The 23,522-nt window shown below is 54.2% G+C and overlaps 1 protein-coding gene across 1 annotated transcript in view; it reads left to right on the top strand.

Annotated features, from left to right (window-relative positions):
- Positions 1-10,721: 10,721 nt before the first annotated feature.
- ABHD17C (abhydrolase domain containing 17C, depalmitoylase) overlaps positions 10,722-23,522 on the top strand; it is a 49,825-nt gene continuing 37,024 nt past the window's right edge. Inside the window, exon 1 of the mRNA XM_051834208.2 lies at positions 10,722-11,611. Within this exon, the coding sequence (XP_051690168.2) occupies positions 10,983-11,611 (629 nt within the window). The 5' untranslated portion in view covers positions 10,722-10,982. The remainder of the gene's footprint in view (positions 11,612-23,522) is intronic.

Below are 23,522 nucleotides of genomic sequence, written 5' to 3'. Positions count from 1 at the left end.
TGTTGACAAAGTGGAAATAGCGAGGGGACGAGGTGCCCAGAAGCTTCGGTAGCTGGGGAGATGCCGGGGAAGTGAGGGCTGGCTTGTTCACGAGAGGGGGAGACTTGGCAAGAATCCAAGAACCGGGAGAGACTGAAGTTGATAGGAAAAGGGAGAAGTTTCTAGAATGATCCCTGGAGGTGGGGCATCAGTGGCACTTGTGAGGGGTGGAATTTATCTCAGGAGGAAAAACACTTATGGCTTCCTCTCCAAGACTGGACGCATTAGACGTTTGTGGTGCAGCCTTGTCACGTCCTCCCCGCGCTCCGAGTACCTTTTCCTTGTGTTGCCCTCCTGTTGTGGAAATACGAAAAACTGTATTTTAAGACCACACTGGTCTGAACACAAACACAGCAGCATTCTATGAGGTCTTGCACCTCGTTTCTGAAGAAACAAATGCAAATTCAGGCAGCATCGAGGTACAGAATAACGTTGCAATGGCTCCCTTTCACTCTGCTCCCGCCAGGCGCCGAGTGTTGTGTGACATTTGAGCCCGAGCTCTGATATTAAGAGGTGGAACCATGGGGCAGAGCCCGTCTTGTCAGCCACTGTGGCTGTGAAACTGACGCCACAGCCACGAGTCTTTCTCCCTTTGGGCAAGCCCATGGTTCATTCACAAACCCTGTGCAGAAATTAACAATCCCGTTTCCTCCTCTAATCTGAAAGAAATAATAATACACACACCGTTGTGAGAGCAACTTCAGAAAGTGCACGGGAAACATGAATTCCAATTTTATTTTGGTGCAGGAAAATTGAAACCCGTGTGTAGTTCTGTCATCACACCCTTTCCCCACAAATTTCGTGAAGACGCTCTGTGCATGGAAGGTGCACCTGTTAATAACACGTTGTTCCAAGAGCACAGAGAGTACTCAGTAAGTCTCAGCCTTGATAGTTACTATTAACATCATTACCTGTCATTTTGTCCCAGACACCTTGCTCTGCAGGCACAGCCCCAAGCAAAATGAGTCAAAAAGAACTTACTGGAAATGGCGAGAGAGAGTAAGAGAGAGCAAGAGAGAGAGAGAGAGAGAGAGTCTTCCATCCTATGGCTCACTTCCACAACAGCCAGGCGGGGCCAGGCAGAAGCCAGGAGCCGGGAACTCCATCCAGGTCTTCCAGGTGGGGAACAGAAACCCAAGAATTCGGAGCATGTCCTGCTGCCTCCGGGTGCATTATCAAGAAGAAGCCAGAATGGAAGTGGAGGAACAGGCACCGGAATTGGCACTCCAATATGGGATGGCAGCATCCACAGCGGTGGCTCAACCCCCTGCCCCCACAACACCTGCCCCCTGAGCTGGGATTTGAATCCAGGTTCTTTGGCACTGCTTAGCCAGCCAAAAATGCAAAACAGATATTGAGCTCTTACGCGTTTATAAGATTCGTGGAAGTGGTTCGCCCGAGGTGGCAAAATCAGGATTGAAATCCACACCTATCCCCCTCTTTGGGCTCCTCCAGCCAAATCAAGCTGTCTCTCACTCTTTCTAACTCAGTATTAGAAAAAGAGCTTTGACTTAGGACCAGACCTGGGAATCCTGCTCTCTACTGATCTGCACGGCACAGAGTAGAGGCTTGGCAATATTTGTTACACATTTGACCTAACGAGGCAGGGGAATTGGTAAAGTGGGCTGAGCAGAGGGGCGGCAGGGTTGGGGATGGAACTGTGGAGCCAGGTGCCTCCCAGATGGGCTACACCAGGAGTTCAAGGTCAGGAAGGGCATCCTGCAGGGTGGGGGCCCTGGAGGGTCTGGACAGGGAGAATCTGGAAGGGGCCGGAAGCAGGGGTGAACAGGGTGGGGGGCAAGGCCCAGGGGTGACCAGGTGGTGGGCAGTGCTGTCCAGGAGAGAAATGGTCAGGAGAGATGACGTCACGCAGAACAGCAAGGGCAGGCGCTGGCCCGGGGCGTCCTCCCTGGGGGCTGCTGGGCTGTGCAGGGTTCCCCTCCAAACACAGAACCAAGGGCTGGATGGAGGCAGAGGTAAGAGGTTTACTGCAGGACATGGCTCACCTCGGGATCCGGGCCAGGAAGGCCCAGCACCTGTTGTGTGTGAGTGGGAAGACCCTTCTGGGGACAGAGGGGCCCCTCAGTCTGCAGGCCTGAGAGCTCTGCCGATCATGTGACCCTGCTAAGTCTGAGGTCATAGGGCGTGGGGTGGGGCTGTGGGTGGCCGAGAATCCACCCTTCCTCTGCCATTCTGCCCTCAGCGGAGTGATGCTGCCGCCCTTGGTCTAACTCCGCGTCTGCTGCTCCAAATGCTGATCTCTTCTGGAAAATGACCGTCACAGGTGCACACAGCGAAACTGTTTGATCTGCCAGCCAGGCATCCCTGGCTCCGTCAAGGTGACACGTGTGGTCAGAGTGTTCATACCACGGTAACCTACGGACTCCAAAGAGAGAGGGTGGAAGAGAGAGAAGGGAGAGAACTGGAACCAGCACTGTGGCTCACTTGGTTAATCCTCCGCCTGTGGCGCTGGCATCCCATACAGGTTCTAGTCCCGGTTGCTCCTCTTCCAGGCCAGCTCTCTGCTGTGGCCCGGGAGGGCAGTGGAGGATGGGCCAAGTGCTTGGGCCCTGCACCCGCATGGGAGACCAGGAGGAAGCACCTGGCTCCTGGCTTCGGATTGGCACAGCTCTGGCTGTGGAGGCCATTTGGGGAGTGAACCAATGTAAGGAAGACCTTTCTCTCTGTCTCTCTCTCACTGTCTATTAAAAAAAAAAAAAAAAAAAAGAAGAAGAAGAAGAAGGGAGAGAAGGCCCATCTTGTTCACCCTTGTCCTGCAGAGTGACTGGGTTTATGGCTCTCACTAGGTCTCCCTCGCAAAGCCTTGCCTAACTCAGTTGTGATAACATGACTTTATTCTTACAGCAACAGCACATTATTATCTCAGGGCTGTAACTTCTGTAGCTAGACCAGCATCCTGATTATCCTAAATTACTTCCATTCCTCCTCTGCTGTGTGGTTGGTGTAAAATAATTTTAATTATCAAATTAATTGGTGCTTAGAACTTACAGAATTGATGCGTACATCAAAAGCAGCCAACCAACCAAAACCCCCATAATCACATTTCCATCCGGGCACAAACTTTTCAAGTATGTTTACATATTGTACCTATGTTGTGTTCTGTTTTCACTCAACATACTGTGGATATTTTGCTATAATAATAAATACAATTCTTTAGTTTCAGTTTTGATGGCACATAATCTATTGTCTGAAGGGATGATTGTTTGCTTCTTTTGTCTTTGATGTTAACAACGAAGTCTTTTTTTTGTTTTGCTGCTATAAACAGTGCTGTCATAAACATCCTGGTATTTAAAACCTATGTGAAAAATGACTTATTTCCTTAGACCAAGTTCCAACCTGTATTACTGGATTGCAAGTTGGGTATGTTTTTTAAGCCTTTTGATATACATTGTCAAGTTTCCTTCCAGAAAGTTCTACCAGTTAACACTTCCACCAGAAAACTGAACATGAAAGTGTTTACTCTCCCACACCGTGTCCAACAGAGCACTGGTGGTCTTTATTTTTAATTCGGGTCAATTTAAGAAGGTTAAACATGTACTTTTTCAAATTTGCTCTTTTTAAAACTGATGATTCTATAAACATTTTTTCATGTGCTTACTGCTTGTTGCCACTCCTTTTAGTAAGATTTTTTTCCACGTATTTTGTCCATTTTCCCCCATTGGTGTGATTTAACTTTTCTTTCTTTCTTTCTTTCTTTCTTTCTTTCTTTCTTTCTTTCTTTCTTTCTTTCTTTCTTTCTTTCTTTTAAGATTTGTTTATTGTAATCAAAAGGCAGAGTTACAGAGAGGCAGAGACAGAGAGAAAGAGGTCTTCCATCTGCTGGTTCACTCCCCAAATAGATACAAAACCAGAGCTGAGCCAATCCGAAGCCAGGAGCTGGGAGCCTCCTCCGGTCTCACAAGTGGATGCAGGGACCCAAGGACCTGGGCCATCTTCCACTGCTTTCCCAGGGTATCACAGAGAGCTGGATCAAAGTCAAGCATCCAGCGCCCATATGGGATGCCAGCACTGCAGGTGGCAGCTTTAATCAATACACCACAGTGCCGGCCCCCTTGACTTTTCTTTAAAAATGAATTTGGGGGCCGGTGTTGTGGCTTAATGGACAAAGCTACTGCCTGCAGTTGGAACATCTAACAGGCGCTGGTTTGTGTCTTGGCCACTCCACTTCCCATCCAGCTCCCTGCTAATAGCCTGGGAAAAGCAGTAGAAAGAGGTCTAATTGTTGGATCCCTGCCACCCACAGGGGAGACCCAGATGAAGCTCCTGGCTCCTGGCTTTGGCTGGACCCTGCCCTTACCACTGTGGCCACCTGGGGAGTGAGCCAGTGGGTGGAAGATTGTTCTCTCTCTTTCTCTTTTTGTAAGTGACTTTCAAATAAAATAAATATTAAAAAAAAAAAGACTTTGAAGCAATTACTTTTGCCTAATTTGTCAAAATCCTGAAGACTTAAAAATGTAATTTTTATTATGAATATGAAAATTTCAAACATGTAAAAGTGGAGTGCAGAGTATAGGCAAGCCTGTGAGCCATGACCCACACTCAAAAGTCATCGACTCATGGCTGCTCAGTCTCCTCCTTCCACCAGGATCTTCCTTTTTGGGGGCAGCGAATCTTCAACATCATTTCAAGTATTTCCATGTACAGAACGCTGAAAATTTACGCAAATCACCCATCTTTCCTTGCACGGTGTCTGCCTTTGCTATGATGCTCAAAGTAACAAAATTTTTATTTACAATTTTCCTGTTATTTTTTTGCTTTCATTAAAAAACAAACATTTGGGGATGTCACTGTGGTGCAGTAGGTTAATCCTCCACCTGCAGTGCCGGCATCCCATATGGACGCCAGTTCTAGTCCTGGCTGCTCCTCTTCCAGTCCAGCTCTCTGCTGTGGCCCGGGAAGGCAGTGGAGGATGGCTCAAGTCCTTGGGCCCCTGCACCCACATGGGAGACTAGGAAGAAGCACTTGGCTCCTGGCTTCAGATTGGCACAACGCTGGCCATGGAGGCCATTTGAGGAGTGAACCAACAGGAGGAAGACCTTTCTCTCTGTCTCTCCCTCTCACAGTCTGTAACTTTTCCTCTCAAATAAATAAATAAAAATCTTTAAAAAGAAACATTTGACTTTTTAAGAGATTTATTTATTGAAAGTATTTATTTGTTTTATAGGTTACAGAGATAGAGGAAGAGGTGGGGAGAGAGAGAGGGAGAGAGAGAGAGATCTTTTATTTGCTGGTTCACTCTGCAAATGGCCGCAAGAGCCAGGGCTGGACCAGAGCAAAGCCAGGGATCTGGAACTCCATCCTGGTCTCCCACGTGGGTGGCAGGGCCACATTCTGGTGCTTTCTCAGAGACATTAGCAGGGAGCTGAATCAGAAGTGGAGCAGTTGGTACTCGAACTGCACTCATTTGGGACGCTGGCATCAGAGGCAGCAGCTTAATACACTGCACCATAATGCCAGCCCCCAAAACTTTAACCTTTGATTCCTCAGAACTGGAAATATTTTTTTTCAACTATGTAAGCAATAGAGTAATACGTCCTCACTGATCTAAAATCTCAACGTTACGCGAAATCCTTTTATGCAGCTAGGTCATGTTGGTTTGTCTGTCTGGTCCTATGCTGGTATTACTAGGTTTTGGACTATGCATTTAAGAGTTACCATTGTAATTTCCTGGAATAATGTACAAATTATCCTTCGTGTGCTGCCAAAATCCTGAAAAGCATAAAAACTGATGCTGCAGTACTGTTCACAATCACCTTAAAATTAGGTTTGCAAGCTCAGCATGGGAGAAGAGAGGCTGTTGCTTCTCACTTTTCCCTTTCAGAAACTCACCAAGACAAAACTGACGTATTACTGCGTGGACCCAGTCTAACTATGACACATTTGCACATTTTTAAAAAGCTGTTAGAAATGCCGGGAACGTAATTCCAGCCAATTGACAGATGCGTGGTGAGCTCCCGAGATGTGCGAAGACAGGATGGGTGCGGTGTCCACAGGAAGAGCAGGATGGATGTGGTCACATCCTCCCGCGGTTCACCCACCCCAAAGCCTGCGATCCCGTCCAGGGACCCAGCCCCTGCTGGGAAACCAGGAATAGGCGAGATGCAGGTGTGAGGCCACACAGTCACACAATCAGCCCTGGAAGACCTCAGTGAGAGGAAGTGTGAAAACATGTTTCTGTGGGCGGTTGGAGTTGCTTTCTTTCAATTCTTATCTCAGCAGTGCGTTCTCAGTGTTTTGTGGCTCTTGGTGGTCACCCCAGCTGGGTCCTGGTGATCTCATTTACAACACGGGTGCAGAAGAGCCCACAGGCCAGGCGGGAAAAGGTTCTGGTAGTTGAAGGGGGTGGGGGAGTTTTCCTAATGGATGCTGGCACAGGTCCCTGGTGTAGCCTCAAAGCATCGTGGATCCCATTGGTCCTATTTGCAAAACTACAAACTTTTTCATTTTTTTTTTCACACTTCAGGTGTGTTTGTTTAATAGAGACTGCCTCAAAAAATCTAAAGTATTTTTCTATGGAGGAACAAGCAGGATTTAGGCATAAGTGGTCTACTATGTATCAAAAAGAACTACTTTTATTGAGACAGCAGTTAAGAGCAATATGTTACAATGTCAGTTAAGAACAATATGTTACAGTTGCATTAGGTTAAAGGTAACAAAAACACTCCAGTGACATAAAAAGACTTAGGCTTTGAAGATTTATTTATTTATTTATTTAAAGGCAGAGCATCAGAGGAGAAGGAGAGAGAGGGAGACGGCTCAGGTGCATCATGGGAAAGTGGGAAGGGGGTGGTGTGTTCCCGCAGGTGCAAGGCTAATGGAAAACCACTTGGAGCCTTTGCTCGCTAACTCCCTGGCCAGCCCCTGTCAACACCACTAGGAATGGGCTTGGTCTTTTAAGGCACTCACCAACTCACTCATTCATTCTTTAATTTCTCAACCTCATGACTATTCACCAGGCATCGTCTTTATGCCAATCGTGGGGGAAACATGTGAGCAAAAGAGACGTGATTCCTGGCTTCCTGGAGCATCCAGCCCCAAATTAAAAAAAAAAAAAAGTAAAATCGGGCAGTGTGTCTTAGATTCCATGGCTGACACGGCCTGGCTTCTGCAAATCAAGGTCTTGAGCAACTGCACGTCCAGCAGACCTGCACAATAACACAGACTGGGTGGGCATCTGGCACAGTGGTGAAGACGCCACTCGCACCTCATATCAGAATCTTGCTTCTGCTCCTGGTTCCAGCTTCCTGCTAAGGTGCACCCTGGGAGGCAGCGGGTGATGGCTCAAGTAGTCGGGTCCCTGCCACCCATGTGGGACACCTGGATTAAGATCTGGGCTCCTGGCTTCAGCCTGGTTTAGTCTGGAAGGGGCAGCTGGGGAGTGAAACAGCAGATGGATGGATGATGCCTCTCTCTCTCTCTCTCTCTCTCTCTGTCTCTCAAATAAATGAAAAATAAAAAATAATGAATAGAGACCAATGCATTTAGCTACGTGGAATGTGTTTCATCAATCCTGGCTGGCTTAGATTACTCAAGCAGCAGATCTTACAACGACCTTGTCCACATCCATTCCCCCAGGTCCGTGAGCAACTGCTTCCTGGTTAGCACCTCACAAAGATGTTTGCTCATCTGCACTTACAGCTAGCCCTTTCTCTACTGGAGTGTCAGGAACTGCACAGAAATTCTTTCAGGTCAAAACAGGCAGCTGGTAATCTCCAAGTTTCATGTTTGAGGCAAACACGTTCTCTCTGCACTGTTTGTTAACGCCTCTCAGCTAACACACCGAGGCATGCTGACATGTCTGTCGTGGCTGGGTTAGAGATGCGCTGAGCTTCTGAAATTTTCAATCGTGGACACATTCCCGCCCATCCCCCCACCCCCATATCACGGAGCCACACTAACTTCATGACTGGCTGTGCGTGGCGTGACATGAGAGGCGCCTGCAGCTCTGCCCTCCACGCATGGCCACGGCATCTCAATCTAACACTCAGAGTAACTTGAACCAAACAAGCTCCATCAGCCCATCTCTGCAACCTTCTAATGGCGGGGAAAGGAACGGCCGCCTTTTATATACTTGCCTACTTATTGGCATGAGGTGGAATCGCAGTCCACAAATCCTTTGTGGAATGAAGGAAGGGATAAACAAACAACACTTGGTTTTTAATTTTCCTAAGGATGTTAACTCTGCCTCTAGACCATTTGGAATGTAAAGGCTGGCTTCTCCATTAGCAGCACAGAGGCCCATCCTGCAGGCTCTCACCGGAGCTCCCTTTCACGAATTGTCAGCTATTCAACTCTTAGCAAAAGACAGGTGGGCAGAGTGGCATTCGAGAAACAGGGACGAGGGCAGGGTGGACACCCTTGCATGTCCACTCCCAAAGTTCTCTTCTTGTCCTGAGTTAGACCAGGGGGTAACGCACCTGTCCATGACTGTAGCTCCCCACAGAAACACCACCACAAAACTAGGATTCATCCCCAGCTCCCCTAGCTTTTGTGTGGAGCCGATCCCCTCTCCTCCAGGCATGTAAGAAAACATTTTGAATCTTTGGTTCACTGGGTCATAAGATAACTGCGAGCAGAGATTGTCTTGTGTATCTTTTATAGTTTGAGCACCAAACACAGTGGGAGCTGCGGGCATGAGAAACATCACATACATATGAGGATATGTTTGTGCATCAAAATAAACTTATTTGGGGGTGAGTGTGTAGCATAGCAGCTAAGATGGTATTTGGGATGCGTGCATCTCCTATCAGAGTACCTGGTTTGAGGTGAGGCTCTTCCACTTCTGATCCAGCTCCCTGCTAACGTGCACCCCGGGAAGGCGGCAGGTACTGGGGTCCACGTCACCATAGGGGAGACACAGATAGTCTTCTAGGTTCCTGGCTGCAGCCTGGCCCAGTCCTGGCTGTTGTGGGCATTTGGGACATGAACCAGCAGATGGAAATCTCACCCTTCCCCTCCACTTTTTGAATACAATGAAAATGAATAAGGAGACATATTTGTAAAAACTTACTTTTAAATTCCATTTCCATGAACTTTTGCAGATGCTGAATTCAAGACACAAAGTGTCCAAGCAAAGCGCCCCACCATGGAAGCGCTTACCAGCTTTTTACGGCAGAAAACCCAATCCTGCCAACCAAATTCATTCTGAGGAAGTGTGCAAAATATGTCTTTTCCAAGAGCCAGCGCAAAAGCAAGAATTCTTCCTACGATGTCTGTGAGTTCAAACAACAGGTCCGGAGCGAGGCCATGTCTGGGAAGGGCCTCTCTTGTGGGTTCCCGAGGGGGGACTTCAGTTGCCAGGACGTGGCAAAGCTCCGTGACACTGTCACCCCAGCACACCTAGCTCCAAGATGCTGAAAGTTGTATTTGGAAAAAAAAAATTCACCTAACAGTGACTGCCAAGATGACAGTGAATGTACATCGTTATTGGGACTCTCTGTGACTGAGACTGAAGCTGAGGCCCTGGATGTGGGGGGATGCACCTGCTAGATGCTGTCCTCCCGGGCTGCACCCTCTCCCAGTGTCCGTCCCTTAGCCCAAGGCTTCCTTGTACTGCTTTGATGACTGCAAATCATTCTCTTGCTAAAATCAGCTCCCCAAACACAGAGAGCGGTGCAGCTGGCCCCACAGGGTTCCCGGACATGAGACTCACAAGGCCACTGACAGCCCCCACGGATAACATCATGCTCTTCCCTCTGGTCTTCAGAGTTTTTCCAGGAATCCCAGGCCCCAGGCAAACTGTCACTCCCACCTGCTGGGACCAGGGCCCACTTGGCCATCATCCCAAGTCCCCAAAAGAACACAACATTGCTGACCAATCCAAGGAGGGCCACAAGCACCAACCAGGGGCCCGCGGGAGACCCCAACACACACTCCTGCCACCCCCAACTTCTATGTGTAAGAACCTTGGTTCCTGAGCCCCAGAGTAGACAGGGCTCCTGGCTCTGCACTTTGCAAGAAACTCCTTTCTTCCAACACCCCAGTGCCCAGTGTTGGGCAAGAGGACCCAGGTTTGGGGTGGAAGTGGGGCTGGGGGGGAGGGTGGGGTTCCATCTTCAGGCCAGTGAAAAATCCTGGTCCTCAAAACAATCCTGGTGAAACCAAACTCCCAGTCACTCTCAGAAAGTCCGCCCCACGAGGGCCCAGAGATGCAGCCCTCAGCAGGGTTCACACAGAACCCTGCATGGCTCTGAGACCACAGTTGAGTTTTCCGCGGACTGGAAGGCACTGGAGCACCACACCCGCCCCCTTGCTACCACCTGCGCGAAAGCGGCCACAGGAGGCAGGGGAGGTCGCTGGGGCCCCGCAGCCCACCACACCTGGCGCCCAGCCTTTCAGGTGAGCGAGGCCACTCAGAAAGCCACACACACTCCCAGCGGAACACTTGGGGTTCAGCCCAGTCCCCCTGCACCCCCGGCGTTTCCCCAAGCATCTACACACCCGGGGAAGCTCGGATTTGGAGAGGGGCGTTCCGGGGAGGAGGGAGAAGCCCAACGAGCGAGGAGAGCCCACCTGGGCAGCCGCCGCCGAGGGCACGCCCCCTCCCCCAGACGGCGGGAGCACCGCCCACCTGCCGCGCCCGCGCCGTTCCCGGGGCGGGGGGGGGCGCCGCCGCGCGGTAACCCGGAAGTGGCGGCGGCGGCGGGCGCGGGGGGCGCGCACGAGCCGGCCATGGCCGCCGCCGCCGCCGGCTTTGTGTGCCGCGCGCGGGCCCCGGCCGCCCGCGCCTCGCCCGGGCCGCGGGGCCGCCGCTGACCTCGCCCGGCCGCCGCCAGCCCCGCGCCGGCCCCGCCTCCCCGCCCGCCCGCCCGCCCGCGCCGCTCCGCGCGCCTCCGCCCTCCGCGCGCCCTCGTCCGCCCGCCTCGCCGCGCGCCCTGCTCCCCCGGAGGGCCGGCGGCGGCGGCGGGCGCCAGGCCGCCCCGATGCCCGAGCCAGGCCCCAGGATGAACGGCTTCTCGCTGGGCGAGCTGTGCTGGCTCTTCTGCTGCCCGCCCTGCCCGAGCCGCATCGCCGCCAAGCTGGCCTTTCTGCCGCCCGAGCCCACCTACACGGTGCTGGCGCCCGAGCAGCGTGGCCCGGGCGCGCCCGCCGCCGCCGCGGCCCCGGCCCCGGCGCCGGCCCCCGCCGCCAACGCCGCCGCCGCCGCCGCTGCCCCCGGCGCGGCCCAGCCTCCGGCGGCGGCCGAGGAGGGCCCGGGCGCGGCGGCGGCGGCGGGCGCGTGCAGCCTGCACCTGAGCGAGCGCGCCGACTGGCAGTACTCGCAGCGCGAGCTGGACGCCGTCGAAGTCTTCTTCTCGCGCACGGCCCGCGACAACCGGCTGGGCTGCATGTTCGTGCGCTGCGCGCCCTCCAGCCGCTACACGCTGCTCTTCTCGCACGGCAACGCCGTGGACCTGGGCCAGATGTGCAGCTTTTACATCGGCCTCGGCTCGCGCATCAACTGCAACATCTTCTCCTACGACTACTCGGGCTACGGCGTGAGCTCGGGCAAGCCCTCCGAGAAGAATCTCTACGCGGACATTGACGCCGCGTGGCAGGCGCTGCGCACCCGGTGAGCCCGGCAGGCAGCCGCGGGCTGGCGGGGTGGGGTGGCGGGGGGGCCCCCACGGCATGCGCTCGTCCTCTCCTGCAGCCGGGAGCCGGGCGGGCTCCCCTCGCTGTTGCTGGAGAGCCCAGGGTCGGGAGCGCTTGGCCAGACCGGGCCTGGGAGCTTCTGGTCGCCGCCGCAGGTGGCAGCCTAGGGGTGCGCCTGAGCGCCCCGGGGCGCAAAGGGACAACTCGCTTGTCCGAGCTGCGCCCCCACCCCGCCCAACCCAGGGGCCTCGCGCACTAGTGACCTTGGGCGAGGCGCACGGGGGTTTGTCGACCTCTGTCGTGGTGACCTCGACAGGACTTTCTGGTTTGCAGAGGGACCCCGGGGGCAGTGCCTGGGCATCGTAGAGGGGCAGCCTCCTGGTGGGGCAGGTTGCTGGGGCACGGCTTCTGCAGAGTCTCCTTGCCGGCCCGGGATGAACTGGAGACTTCCATGGCCTGGGGACTCCCTTGACCTTGAACGAGCCTTCATGGGACCGGGAAGTATTCACTGTCTTCTGCGTGCTTGGCGCCAGTTGTGGGCATGGTTTAGGGCTTACAGAAAAACTCCGGTTTTGTTCTGGTCCGAGACAGAAGTCTGGTCACCCGCGTGTCCTTGTGCCCTGGTTTTTGACATTTTCGACCTTTGCCTGCTGTCTCATAGCAGTGGTGATGCGAATGCCTGAGCTCATGTCTGTGGTGAGATTGGGTTTCTTGGGTTGAAAGCGTGGCCAGAAGTGCAGCACCACGGGCACTCTCGTGGGTCTGGACACCTGCGAGGTTTCTCTGAAGTCTGTGTGCTGGGCTCAAGCACCTGGCCAAGATTGAGGACTTCGTGCCTGTCTGTACTCTTCTTCATGCCCATTACCTCTTTGGGAGGATCGCTTGTCCCACCGGGAGGCACTGGGTGTTTAACACTGGTTGCTGCAGAAGTCCATGTCCTTCCTGGGACTGTAGATTTTGAAAATGGTGTAGGTGGACAAAAGTGCATTATATGCACGTGTGTAGGGTCAGAATGCATGGGTCGTTAAAGGCCACCTGTTCCAGTCTCACACCATCAGTCGTTGGTTAGGGTATCAATGCGACGGTTGCCATGGGTTCTTTTCGTAAAGTGAAATCCTACCTTGGATTTATATATAATTTTTATATAAAGAGGTTATAGGTTTCATATAAACAAGTCTACAGGATGTTGCTTGTAGGTGTGTGTGTCTACACGAAGAGGAAGGCCCTCCTCCACTCGCCCTTTGCCCTGAATAGGCAGGTGTGTCTTTATCGCATATTTGAGGCGTCTTACTTCCTGGAGACATTTGTTACATTGTGTCGAGTTAATAAGCGTTGTTAGGGATAGTGTGAAACTTTGAATCAGCTGGTGGTGTATCCAAATTTTGCCCAGGATTTAATGTTCTGCCAGCGCAGAAATCTAAATTGGTTTTTTCACCTGTAAAACAGATTGGAAGTTGGAGTCTGAATGGAGGAGCCTGGGACATCTTGTTCTGTGTTGTTTTGGAGGTTTTTTCCCTTTGGATATGACCCATCGCCGTTAGAAGTACATTTTGTGTCTTGATCACATCCGTGTGTGCACACCTGAAGCAGGTGTTTCACAGGCAACTTTTTTTTTTTAATTGGTAGAGCCTGTAGCCGGGTAGGGTCTGTTTGCCTTCAGCTGAAAAAAGGAGAACAAGCGAGCTGGCTGGGAGCTGCTAAATTGATTTCCGCCCTCCTGTGTGGCCGCTGCTCCTGGCCGCTCGTTGGCAGCATGATAATCTCCCGGTGGACCAGCCATCGGCCTCCCGACTACTAATTTAGGACTGTTTCCACTGCACGGCACAGTCACATGGATCAGATGTCTCAAGAGGTGCATTTCTGTGTCTGGGTTATTCTAACCGAGGACTTACCTGACTCGGAAGCCAATCAGCCCCTTACCCCCTCCCCCCTGCCTCCCGTCTCTCCTCTCTCACTGTTCTTGCCATTCTTCTGCACCAGTATTTCCTGGAACACACCCTGTCTCCTAACTCCGTCCACTTACCGCTCCATTCAGGTCCCTGCCACGGCAGGTGCACCCTTTCCCCTCATGCCCCCATTCTGGGCCCCACATAGACTCTCTTCCATCCCTACCACCCTGGTGTCCTTGGCGGGGGCCCTTCTGTCCAGGATAGTGACAGGAGAGCTGGCCTTGTGCTCTGTCTCTGTCTCTGCCCTTAGATTATTCCCCGGCAGCAGGTGTGCCTGTCAGACCCGGGCCCAGCACCGTGCCCTGCCTCTTCCTGTTCACAGCTGCCCTTGGCATGCCCAGAGCACCCCACCTGGCTGGGTCCTGCCTGGATCAGGCGAGCTTTGGTGTCTCCTGCACCTCTGCCACTCAGCCCCTTCTCTTGCACTCAGCACAGTGTTTGGATGTGTGCTGAGTTCGCAGCAGCTGGCAAAGTCTCAGCTAACAGACACTCGCTCAGTGTTTGCTTAGGGAACTGGACACGTGGCTGCCCCATAAATAGATAGGATACATTCAGTTTGTCCCAGTGGGATTTCTTGCAAAGAGTTGGATCTTATTTCGCCTCCAGAGTGTGATATCTGTGGGTACCAGTGCACGCCAGGAAGGGGTTCTGATGTGTTGGCTTGAGGTCTGAGCTGTGCTGTATCTGTTATAGTGGTGTTCTTCCGACACTGGAGTGTCTGCATTGAGCGGAGAAGGATTGATAAGCCTGCCTTTGTGTTTCTCGTCACCCTGTGTCATTACCTGTCTGCATCAGCTCCTGCGCCCACCATAGTGAGCTGCCCAGCTGTGACGGAGGACTGCTGATCCCACATGCATGGATCAAAGCCCTGAAACCCCTCACGTGACAAATGCTGGGGTGGGCACGAGAGCTCGGGTAAGGGATCCGAGAGGAATTACATTTGGGGTGAGGAAGGTGATCATTGCTGTTTGGCTGATACACGAGTGTCGTAAGCATTTGGAAGGTTGCTGGGGAAGGTGTAGAAGGGAGGGGCTTCAAGGAGTTGGGAAGAGGCAGGTCAATGTGGGATGATGCGGGACAATGGGGAGAGACCCTGAGAGCCTGGGCTTGGGGGGTTGGTCCAAGCCGAGGACGCACCTCACATTTGCGTTGCTGAGATGCCTGGAGTGCAAGTGCTTGAGGGAATGGCTTGCAGTCACTCAGAACTATTTGTAGAAAGGACTCTGTAAAATGAGGGCTGTCTCTCTGGGAGCCTTGTGCAGTCACTGGGGTCGGGGGTAGCAGGCTCAGGATGGACAGGCTGCCTGGGGGTGCAGAGGGCATAGGCACGTCCAGTCCTCTCACCACGCATCCATCTGGGGCATCGTTGTGAACCCCAGCGGCTTCCAACAGGGAGTGCAGAAGTGGGACTGTGGTTTAGGGGAGACTGAATCACACCGATCTGAAAGCGCAAACCAACAAACCGAGGAACCCAAAGAGGGGCCGGTGTTCTGTGCCCAGCTCAGCCACTCCTGCAATGCCCACATCCCGAATCGAAGCACCCATTTGAGTCCCAGCTGCTCGGCTTCCCCTCAGGCCCTGGGGAAGCAGCAGACGATGTCCCAAGTACTTGGGCTCCTGCCACCCACGTGGGAGACACATATGGAGCTCCAGACTCCTGGTTCCTGGCTTCAGCTTGGTCCAGCCCCAGCTGTTGAGGCCATTTGGGGAGTGAGGTAGCACATGGAAGACCGATCTCTCTCTCCCTCCCTCCCTCTCTCCCTCCTTCTCTCTCTCTCTCTCTCGTCACATCTTTCATCCTCCTGTTTGATGTTGGTGCAACAGAGAGGTGTTTGGTGCCAGGCAGAGAAACGTGGACACAGACAAGGCAAACGCAGGAGAGAGGGAGACAAAGAGGCGATAGCTGTGCCTACACGCGGACAGGCAGATCACAAAAGACCCTGTCTCTTGTTCATTCACTCCACCAACACGCCGTTCATCATTAACTGTACTTTTACGGGGCCTAGTGCCAGCCACTGCTCGCGCAATCCTCCGAGTACCATTGGTCCCAGGCTGCTCGCCGTGGTCGAGTGTGTGGAATAGATTTGGAGGCATTGGAAATACAGCCATGCTTTGTCACTTTTGCGTCTGTAACCTGAGGATCTGTCACTGGAAAACCTGGGTGCCAGCAGGACTGTGGTGGAGTGCCCACCTTCTGCTTGTTGCGCTCCCAGAGTGCAGTTCGCCTGGGAGTAGCAAAAATGCTTCCCTTCCTGGACATGTGTGATCTCTCCGAGGGAGAAGAGAAGAAAGCCTGGGGTGCGTGCTGGAGTTCCACTGAGGAGGGACCAGGAAAGGCACGTGCTGCCGATACCGTTTGACGGCGATGTTTCCAGGAAGGGAGCTGGGATGGTGGCTTGTGAGCCCGTCACGCTGGGAAGGAGGCGTGTGTTCCCAAGAGCAGACCTGTGGGAGGTAGAGTGTGTCTGGGGAATCCACTGCCCACTTCCAGGGGCTCTCAGGCGGTGCCTGGCCCTCCAGGCACGCTCCCCTGCCGTCATGTGGGTTTTTCGCTGTGCAGCTATACCAGAATCTGAGCTGTCCCTCCCGTGCCTCCAAACTGTACTTGTCCATGTACAGTAAGGTGTCTCACTGTTCTCCAGTGACTCAGGTACAAAAGATCTGGCCAGAGGATTTCAGTGTGAGTCACTCCTTGATGTGTTCCGTCCCAGGAGCCTTTGCTCTCATTTAGGGTACCCTAGGAAGCTCAGTCGTAGCTAAAATCCAGTCTTGAAGCCAATGGTGGGGCTGGCATTCGGTGCCCATCTTTGGTGTTGGAGTGCCCAGGTTCTGTGCCTGGCTCCGGCTCCTGGCTCCAGCTTCCCGCAATGTGGACTCTGGGAGGCAGTGGTGCGGGCTCAGGTGAGTGGGTTCCTCCGCCCATGTGGGAGACCTGGATCGAGTCCCTGACTCCAAGCCCTAGCGGGGGGCTATTGTGGACACACAGGGACTGAACTAGCAGATGGGAGTGCTCCTTCCCCTTTCTGTCCCAGTGTCTGCCTCTCTCTCTCCGTCTCTCTGCCTCTGGGATTTATACACTTAAAACCAAACTGCTCTAACAGTGTGGGGGCCAGTTATCCTGCTCTCGCCTGTGGTTCTTCGGGGTTCACCATGGAGGCTGCTGCCTGCCTGTCACCCCTGCTGGTGTTTCTGTCCCCTCTCCAACTTCAGGAGCTGCTTGGCTCTGCTCAGCGTTGATAATCCCACTTAAGACTCCAGGATCTGGCTTTGGGAGTTACAACATTCATTTTGTTAGCGGCTTTACCCTCCCTCGGCGCTGGGTTTTGCTCCGTCTCATATTGAAGACAGAGGAACCCTTAGGTATGGGAATCCAGGTCTCAGCACACTCAGGAGGTGATAGGACAACATTGTAATTCTGCCTCCAACCCCTGCTGCCTTGGTAGGCTTGCTTTAACTAATGGGATTCCCCATATTGTCTGAAAGATGTGATCGACCAGAGCAAGATGAGTGCAGGATCTTTCAGACTAGGAAAGTTAGCTCTCTCTGAAACCCTCTCATTACTTCACCACTAGTCCAAGTTCAGGGGGCTGGGAGGTCCAGCGTCTGCCAAGGGCCCTGTCTCCACTCCGAGGATGGTGCATGGAACACTGCCTGCTCAGGACAGGGAGGGGGGCTGTGTCTTCACTCAGCAGGTGCAGGAGCCAGGGGCCAGGTGCGGGTGAGGGGAGAGAGTGTCGCAAACTCATTCTGTGACAGGGCCCCGATCCACTCACCAGGGCACAAAGTTGTTACGGCCTCCTCCCCTCTCACGGAGGCTGTTAAGTTTCCACAGGTGCTTGGGAGGGGACCAGGCGTCCAAGCCCTAGCAGTCGCTTGAACCAGGCACTGCACACGCACGGACTTCACACTCTGTTCCCCTGAGACGTGGGGCAGTGGGGCGTGAGCCGCCTGTGTGCAGGGCAGAAGGTTTTGGGGCCAAGCGCTCATGTTTCTGGATTTGCTGTTCCTGCCATAGCTGGGAAGCTCCATGACTTCAGTCTGGTGTGCTGGCCCTCAGCCCTGGCTGCGCTTGAGAATTTTCCAGGTGTTTTGTAGCGCCTGTGTGTGAGCTGTGTTTGTGTGCGCTCGCAGCCAGAGCTGAGGTGCACCAGCCCAGAAACATCCAAGAGCCCTTGTAGGGGTTGGCCCTCGTTATAATGGGTTAAGAGGTGAAGCAGAGGGAGTGTGAGGTTGTTCATGCACAGCTCTGTGGGTGGTTTTCATCAGAGTGCTTTGGTGACTAGGAACTCACTAAAAGGGGCTCTGTGAGGGTGGGGGTCGGAAGCAGTAGCCACAAGTCTCAAGGGGCTGGAGCTGGGCCCCGAGACCCTCCCTGTCTCCAGGGCTGGCATGGGCCAGATGTCCCTGTCCCTCTGTGGCCTCTCCCCAGCAGGCCCCTCCCTCCTCCATGGGGTTTGCATGTCCCTGCCCCTCCCCTGCCTCGGCCCCCCACCCAGAGCTTCCCGCCCCGTGCCCATTCTTAGTTCACTGCATTGTGGCCCTGGGTAAGCCACGCCTGGTGCTAAAGCAGTGCACAGAAACAGGGGCACTCCTTGGGGACCTGGGGGCAGGGGCTTGGCTGGAGTAGGGGGCTGGGGCTGGGGGGAGGCCCTCCTGCGCCTCCTGCATCCTGCACCTGCTGCCCTGGAGCTGTGCTGGGTTGCACAGCACCCTCTGCACAGGGCCCCTCCTGTGTGACACGGAGAGCAGTGGCCTGGAGGAATAGGCCGCAGTTCGCGCCTTAAACCAGGTCAGTGGAGCAGTGGCGTCACGGCCGCCTGTGGCTCGGTGTCGGAGCGCCGTGGGAGTGACAGGCTACAGAAAAAGAGCTTCCTCCCCTTCCGCTGTCCTCCTGCCCAGCTGATGGGGGGGCAGCGGGAGGATGGGGGTCTGTGGCGTGCACTTGCCTCTGCACAGCCGGGCAGCCAGGGAGACGCTCCTGGCCTCAGCGGAGTCTTCTCCATTTGGGTGATTCACGGCTGGAACTGGCTTTGGGAAGAAGCGCTTAGGACTTGTGCTGGGGTGTGTGCTGTGTGTTCGTGTTTTACCTTGCACAGCGCTGTCCCCGCCAAGGGGATCCTAGCCTATCCTCACCTATCATCCAAGACCTGCCTGACTTTGCACACCGTTCCTCCACCTTGCTCATTCCAGGTCTAGGTCTTTAAGAGGTGAGCAGGGAGCAGAGCCTGGAGTGGACATGCAGTTGGAGACAGACGGTGAGGAGGGGGCACGGGAGCCCTGTCTCTCGTCCACTCCATTCAGGACATTCTAGCTGCTCTTTGTCCCCAGGCTGACCTTGGTTGGCCAAGGGACCTGAGTTGCAAGCTTCCTTTTAAAATATGAATGGGCCCATAATGCCTTGCACCTGGGGTTCCTGGTTGTCAGGCCCCGTGCATTGCAGCTGGTTGGTGCCTCCCACGTTATTGATTACTGTAGAGTGTTCAAGGGCCCTTGACACCATGGGGGAAATTGAAAACCTCTGTTTCCAGGAAGTCGGGGTCATCCCAGGTCAGCACTCAGCCCAAGCCGCCTATCTGTTCCTCGGGTTCCTCGCTGAATCACTGGGCAGAGCCCAGCCCCCTAGACTAATCGCCGACCTGCTCCCTTGCTTGTAAAGGACGATGGTAGAATTTGAGCAGTTGCTTCTGGAGACAAAGTGTAAAACAAGCTTGAACGCGCGGTGCCTCCACGGAGAGCCCGGCTCCAGATGTTAAGTCTGATTCGGCAGACCACACCCCCGCCTTGCCCAGATGAAAATCCCAGCCTCTGAGTGATGGTCGTGGCCATAACCCTGACCCTCTGCACTGGAACAGCCATGTTGGCCACAATGCCCGGTGAGGCTACAGGGCAAGATCTTTGTGTGTGGCTTCACGGAAATAATTAGATTTATCCCTGTTCTCCGAAGTAACTCAAGGATGTTCCAGATTCTCTGTGTTTGCTTGACCTTGTGAAAACCCGTACTGTTTTAATCTGAATATTAGGAAAAGGCAGTTCAGGTGCTAATACCTTCTAAGCTCACTCTGGACTCTGTGGCCAGGCTGGATGAACCGTTTACAAAAGAGCGTGCCATGGCACAGTGTATTGGAATCAGTTTTCTTAGGACAACTTCAGATAACTCTAGGAGGCCAGGCTGGGGGCGGATGACGCGGAGCTGTGATGACAGATAGTGTGGCTTTGTCGCCTCCGTGCACACGGCTGGGCTCTCTGTCCAGGTTCTGGCTCCCTGTGGACTGGGCGCCCGGGATGGTCCTGCCACACCTGGCGTGCAAACACAGCCCTTCATTGTTCTGAGCCCCAGTTAAGCTCCCGGTCATCCAGGCCCTGAACTGGGAAGTCCTCGTTCCTGCCTTCCCTCCTATCAGGTTTTGATCTTTACTCCTTTGAATGCTTTTCATATCCACTTCCTCCTCCCCCTTGTGGAGCCCTGGAAGACTTGTTCCTGAATGACCGCACCGCCCATTCTCCCGCCTCCCTCTCTTTCATCCCCAGACGTGGCACAGGTGCAGATCTGTAGGGCCAGCTTAGCTCCCTGCCTTGGCTCAGGTGCCTACAGCCTGGCCTGGTGCATGGATGAAACCCGAGCAGCAAATCCATGAGTGCAACAACAGAGTTCACAAGTTGAGGGTCAGAATCGCCCCAGGGCACCTTGTTGGAAGCACGATGGACCCCATGGCCAGAGCCCTGGGTGGGGCAGGCCTGCAGCTGAGGCCTGGCCAAGGCTCGAGGAAAGCGTTTTACCCCAGGGCGCCTGTTGGGACAGGTGCACGCTGTCTGTGTTTTAGGAACCCTGGGACGTGTAAGTTCTTGAGGGAGGCAGCTGGGGAACACGGTGCCTCCTGGAGCTGTGTTCTCCTTCCTTGGAATCTGCTGGCCCCTGCTTTGCCTGGGGTGGCAGTATTCATCTTGCACTTGGTCGCCTATTTTATAGCAGGAGTTGTGAATTTGCTTTTGAAGTAACTATAAATCTATGTTTTTTATAGACATATAATTTCTTTTTAAGATTTTATTTATTGAGAGTTAGAGTTACAGACAGTGAAAGGGAGAGACAGAGAGAAAGGTCTTCCTTCTGTTGGTTCACTCCCCAAATGGCTGCCACGGTCGGAACTGCACCGATCCAAAGCCAGGAGCCACGTGCTTCTTCCCGGTCTCCCATGTGGGTGCAGGGGCCCAAGAACTTGGGCCATCTTCTACTACTTTCCCAGGCCACAGCAGAGAGCTGGATCAGAAGGGAGCAGCCGGAACTAGAACCAGTGTCCCACATGGGATGCCTGCACCACAGGTGGAGGATTAACCTACTGTGCCACAGCACTGGCCCCAGAAACATAAAAATTTTTAACGTTTACCTGTTTTTATATACCTGAAAGGCAAAGCAGCAACAGAAAGAGAGAAAGGGAGAGAGAGAGAGAGACAGAGCCAGAGATCTTCTATCTGCTAGTCACCCCCACCCCAGATGCACAGAAGCCAGATCTGGGCCAGGCTAAAGCCAGGAGCCAGGAACTCCATCCTGATCTCCCACGTGAGTAGCAGGGACCCAAGTACCCAGGCCATCTTCTGCTGGCTTTCCTGGCACGTTAGTAGGAAGCGGGATCCGAACCAGTGCTCTGTCATGGGATGCTGGTATTGCTAGTGGTGGCTCAACCCGCTGCACCCTGCGGGGCCCCCTCACCCTCCACCCCAGCCCAGCCCACTCTCCTACCGCCCAGTCTCTTTAAAAAAGCTTTTGGTAGCTGCTGGCCTCCGGGACATGGTTGCCGGTCCCTCGAGGTGAGTACCTCTGAATCACAGTTCTCTCGGCCACTTCACCTGCTGCTGCCGTCCTGTGTGGCTCAGGTATTCTAAGGATGTGGAGAGGCCCTGCCTGGCCTGGCCCTCCTCCTCCTCGCTACACAGCTCCAGGGCCTGTACCGGGGCTGCCCAGGCCACCTGGAATGCTCCACTCCCCGGAGTGCGAATTCTGAAATAGCCCTCTCTCAGTCGCCTCTGATCCTGCTTATTTAACAAACATATTTAGTTTAAGAGCAAAGCAAACAGCAGCCAGCTCATGAGAAGTCTGTTCACAAGTGTTGATGACAAACGGTCATCCTGATAATGACGTGAACAGTGGTTTGTTGGGACATGAGAGAGACGCGGAGCAGGGCGAGGTGATGGGAGTACCAGATAGTGGGTGTGTGCACTGCAGTTTTGAAATATTTCCATCTACCTGCAAGGCAGTTAACAGGGAGCCTTGCATTCCCCAAATGCCTGTGAAGCCGGCAGCCTGAAACTCCATCCGGGTCTCCCACGTGGGCGGCAGGGAGCCAAGCACTTGAGTCATCCTTGGCTGCTTCTTGTGCGCTTTAGCAAGGAGTTGGATCTGAAGCGGAGGCGCTGGGACTCACAGCAGCCGGCGTCCCAAGAGGCAGCTGATGCCGCTGCTCCACAGCGCCCTCCTCTGTGAGCTGCAGTATTGCAAGGCTGGTTAGGATAGACTGCCTCCAGAGAGTGTCCTCCCCCGCCCAGTGCGGTGAGGGGCTGGCTTTGTGCAGGAATGGCCGAGGGACTGAGACCTTGACTAGCACATCCCGAGACTGTCAGGATGGCTGGAGGAGGGCCGGAAAGGGGTGCGGGTGACAGAGGACAGTAGATGAGGATGGAGAGTGATGGGGTTAGGGTTCACGTAGGATATCACAGACTCCTGCCAAGTTTGTGGCTTTTGCAGCATGAGATGGGAGGCTTTTAGGGACCTGGGTCGAGGAGTGACATTGACCCAGCTTAGGCTTTTCAAGGTCGGGTTGCTGATGCCTCGCAGGAGCTGGTGTGCAGGGAAGGAAGTGAGGAGACCAGTGGGGTGCGGCTGGGGAGTGCGAGGCGAGAGATGGCCGTGGGTTGGCCCAGAGTGCTAGTGGCAGAGGTGGGGGGAATGGCGCAGGCTTTCAGAGGCACAACTGGCAGCGGCTGCTGATGCCCAGCGGCAGGAGGCGTCGCTGGTGAGGATGGTGCCTGGGAATTTGACTCCACCGGAAGTGGACTGGACATAGGTCAGGAGTCCGGCTGTGCGTCGGTGGTGCTTATGATTCCCCAGCAGACCATGCAGCAGAGTAAGAGCAGCATGCAGTGGTGAGGAGTGGGGTCTGTAGTGGGTAAAGCCTCCACCTGTGATGGCGGCATCCCATCTGAGTCCCGGCTGCTCCACTTCCAATCCAACTTCCTGCTAATGTCCCTGGGAAAAGCAGTGAAAGACAGCCCGAGTGCTTGGGCTCCTGCCACCCACGTGGGACCTGGATGAAGCTTCTGGCTCCTGTCGTCGGCCTGGCCCAGCCCTGGCTGATGCAGCCATCTGGGGAGTGAACCAGCAGCTGGAAGATCTCTCTCTCTCTCTCTCTCTCCTTCTCCTTCTCCCTGTCTGTCTGTAACTCTGACTTTGAAAAAAAAAAAAAAAAGGGACTTCATGAAACCAAGAACAGAGCTGCAGGAAGCGGCAGACCCGCCTGTGCCCCTGCCCTGGCTGGAGTCCTGCTGTCCAAGCTCTGATGCTGGGGAACCGGTGATGCGCCTGTAAGGCAGGCCTCCAGGGAGCCCAGCATGGAGGGGCCAGGCGCAGGCAGAAATCGCTCTCTGTGGCCACAGGGGGTCGCCGTGTGCTCTGATCTGATCTGAGCACCCAGGAGAGCCCGCTGGGGCTCCATGCTCCCTGTAGCACGCTGAGCAGCACATGAGCAGTTTCCCGTAGCAGGCTCCGTGCACCCTGCATTTTGCTGGAGCTCTCTTCGCCACCGGCTGCGTCCTGCTTCCCACTCCATCATGCCCAGAGACCCCTCATCCTGACATGGGGTGCATTAGAGACAGCAGAGACCCACAGACGCTGGAGCAGGGTTAAGTATGGGAGGGGTGTGGCTTTCACACACATCATGCCTGGCCCTT

This window comes from Oryctolagus cuniculus, chromosome 12 (assembly GCF_964237555.1).
Source record: "Oryctolagus cuniculus chromosome 12, mOryCun1.1, whole genome shotgun sequence".
NCBI classification, from domain to species: domain Eukaryota; kingdom Metazoa; phylum Chordata; class Mammalia; order Lagomorpha; family Leporidae; genus Oryctolagus; species Oryctolagus cuniculus.
Note: the sequence above shows the minus strand (reverse complement) of the source record. Positions and strands in the feature narration are given on the sequence as shown.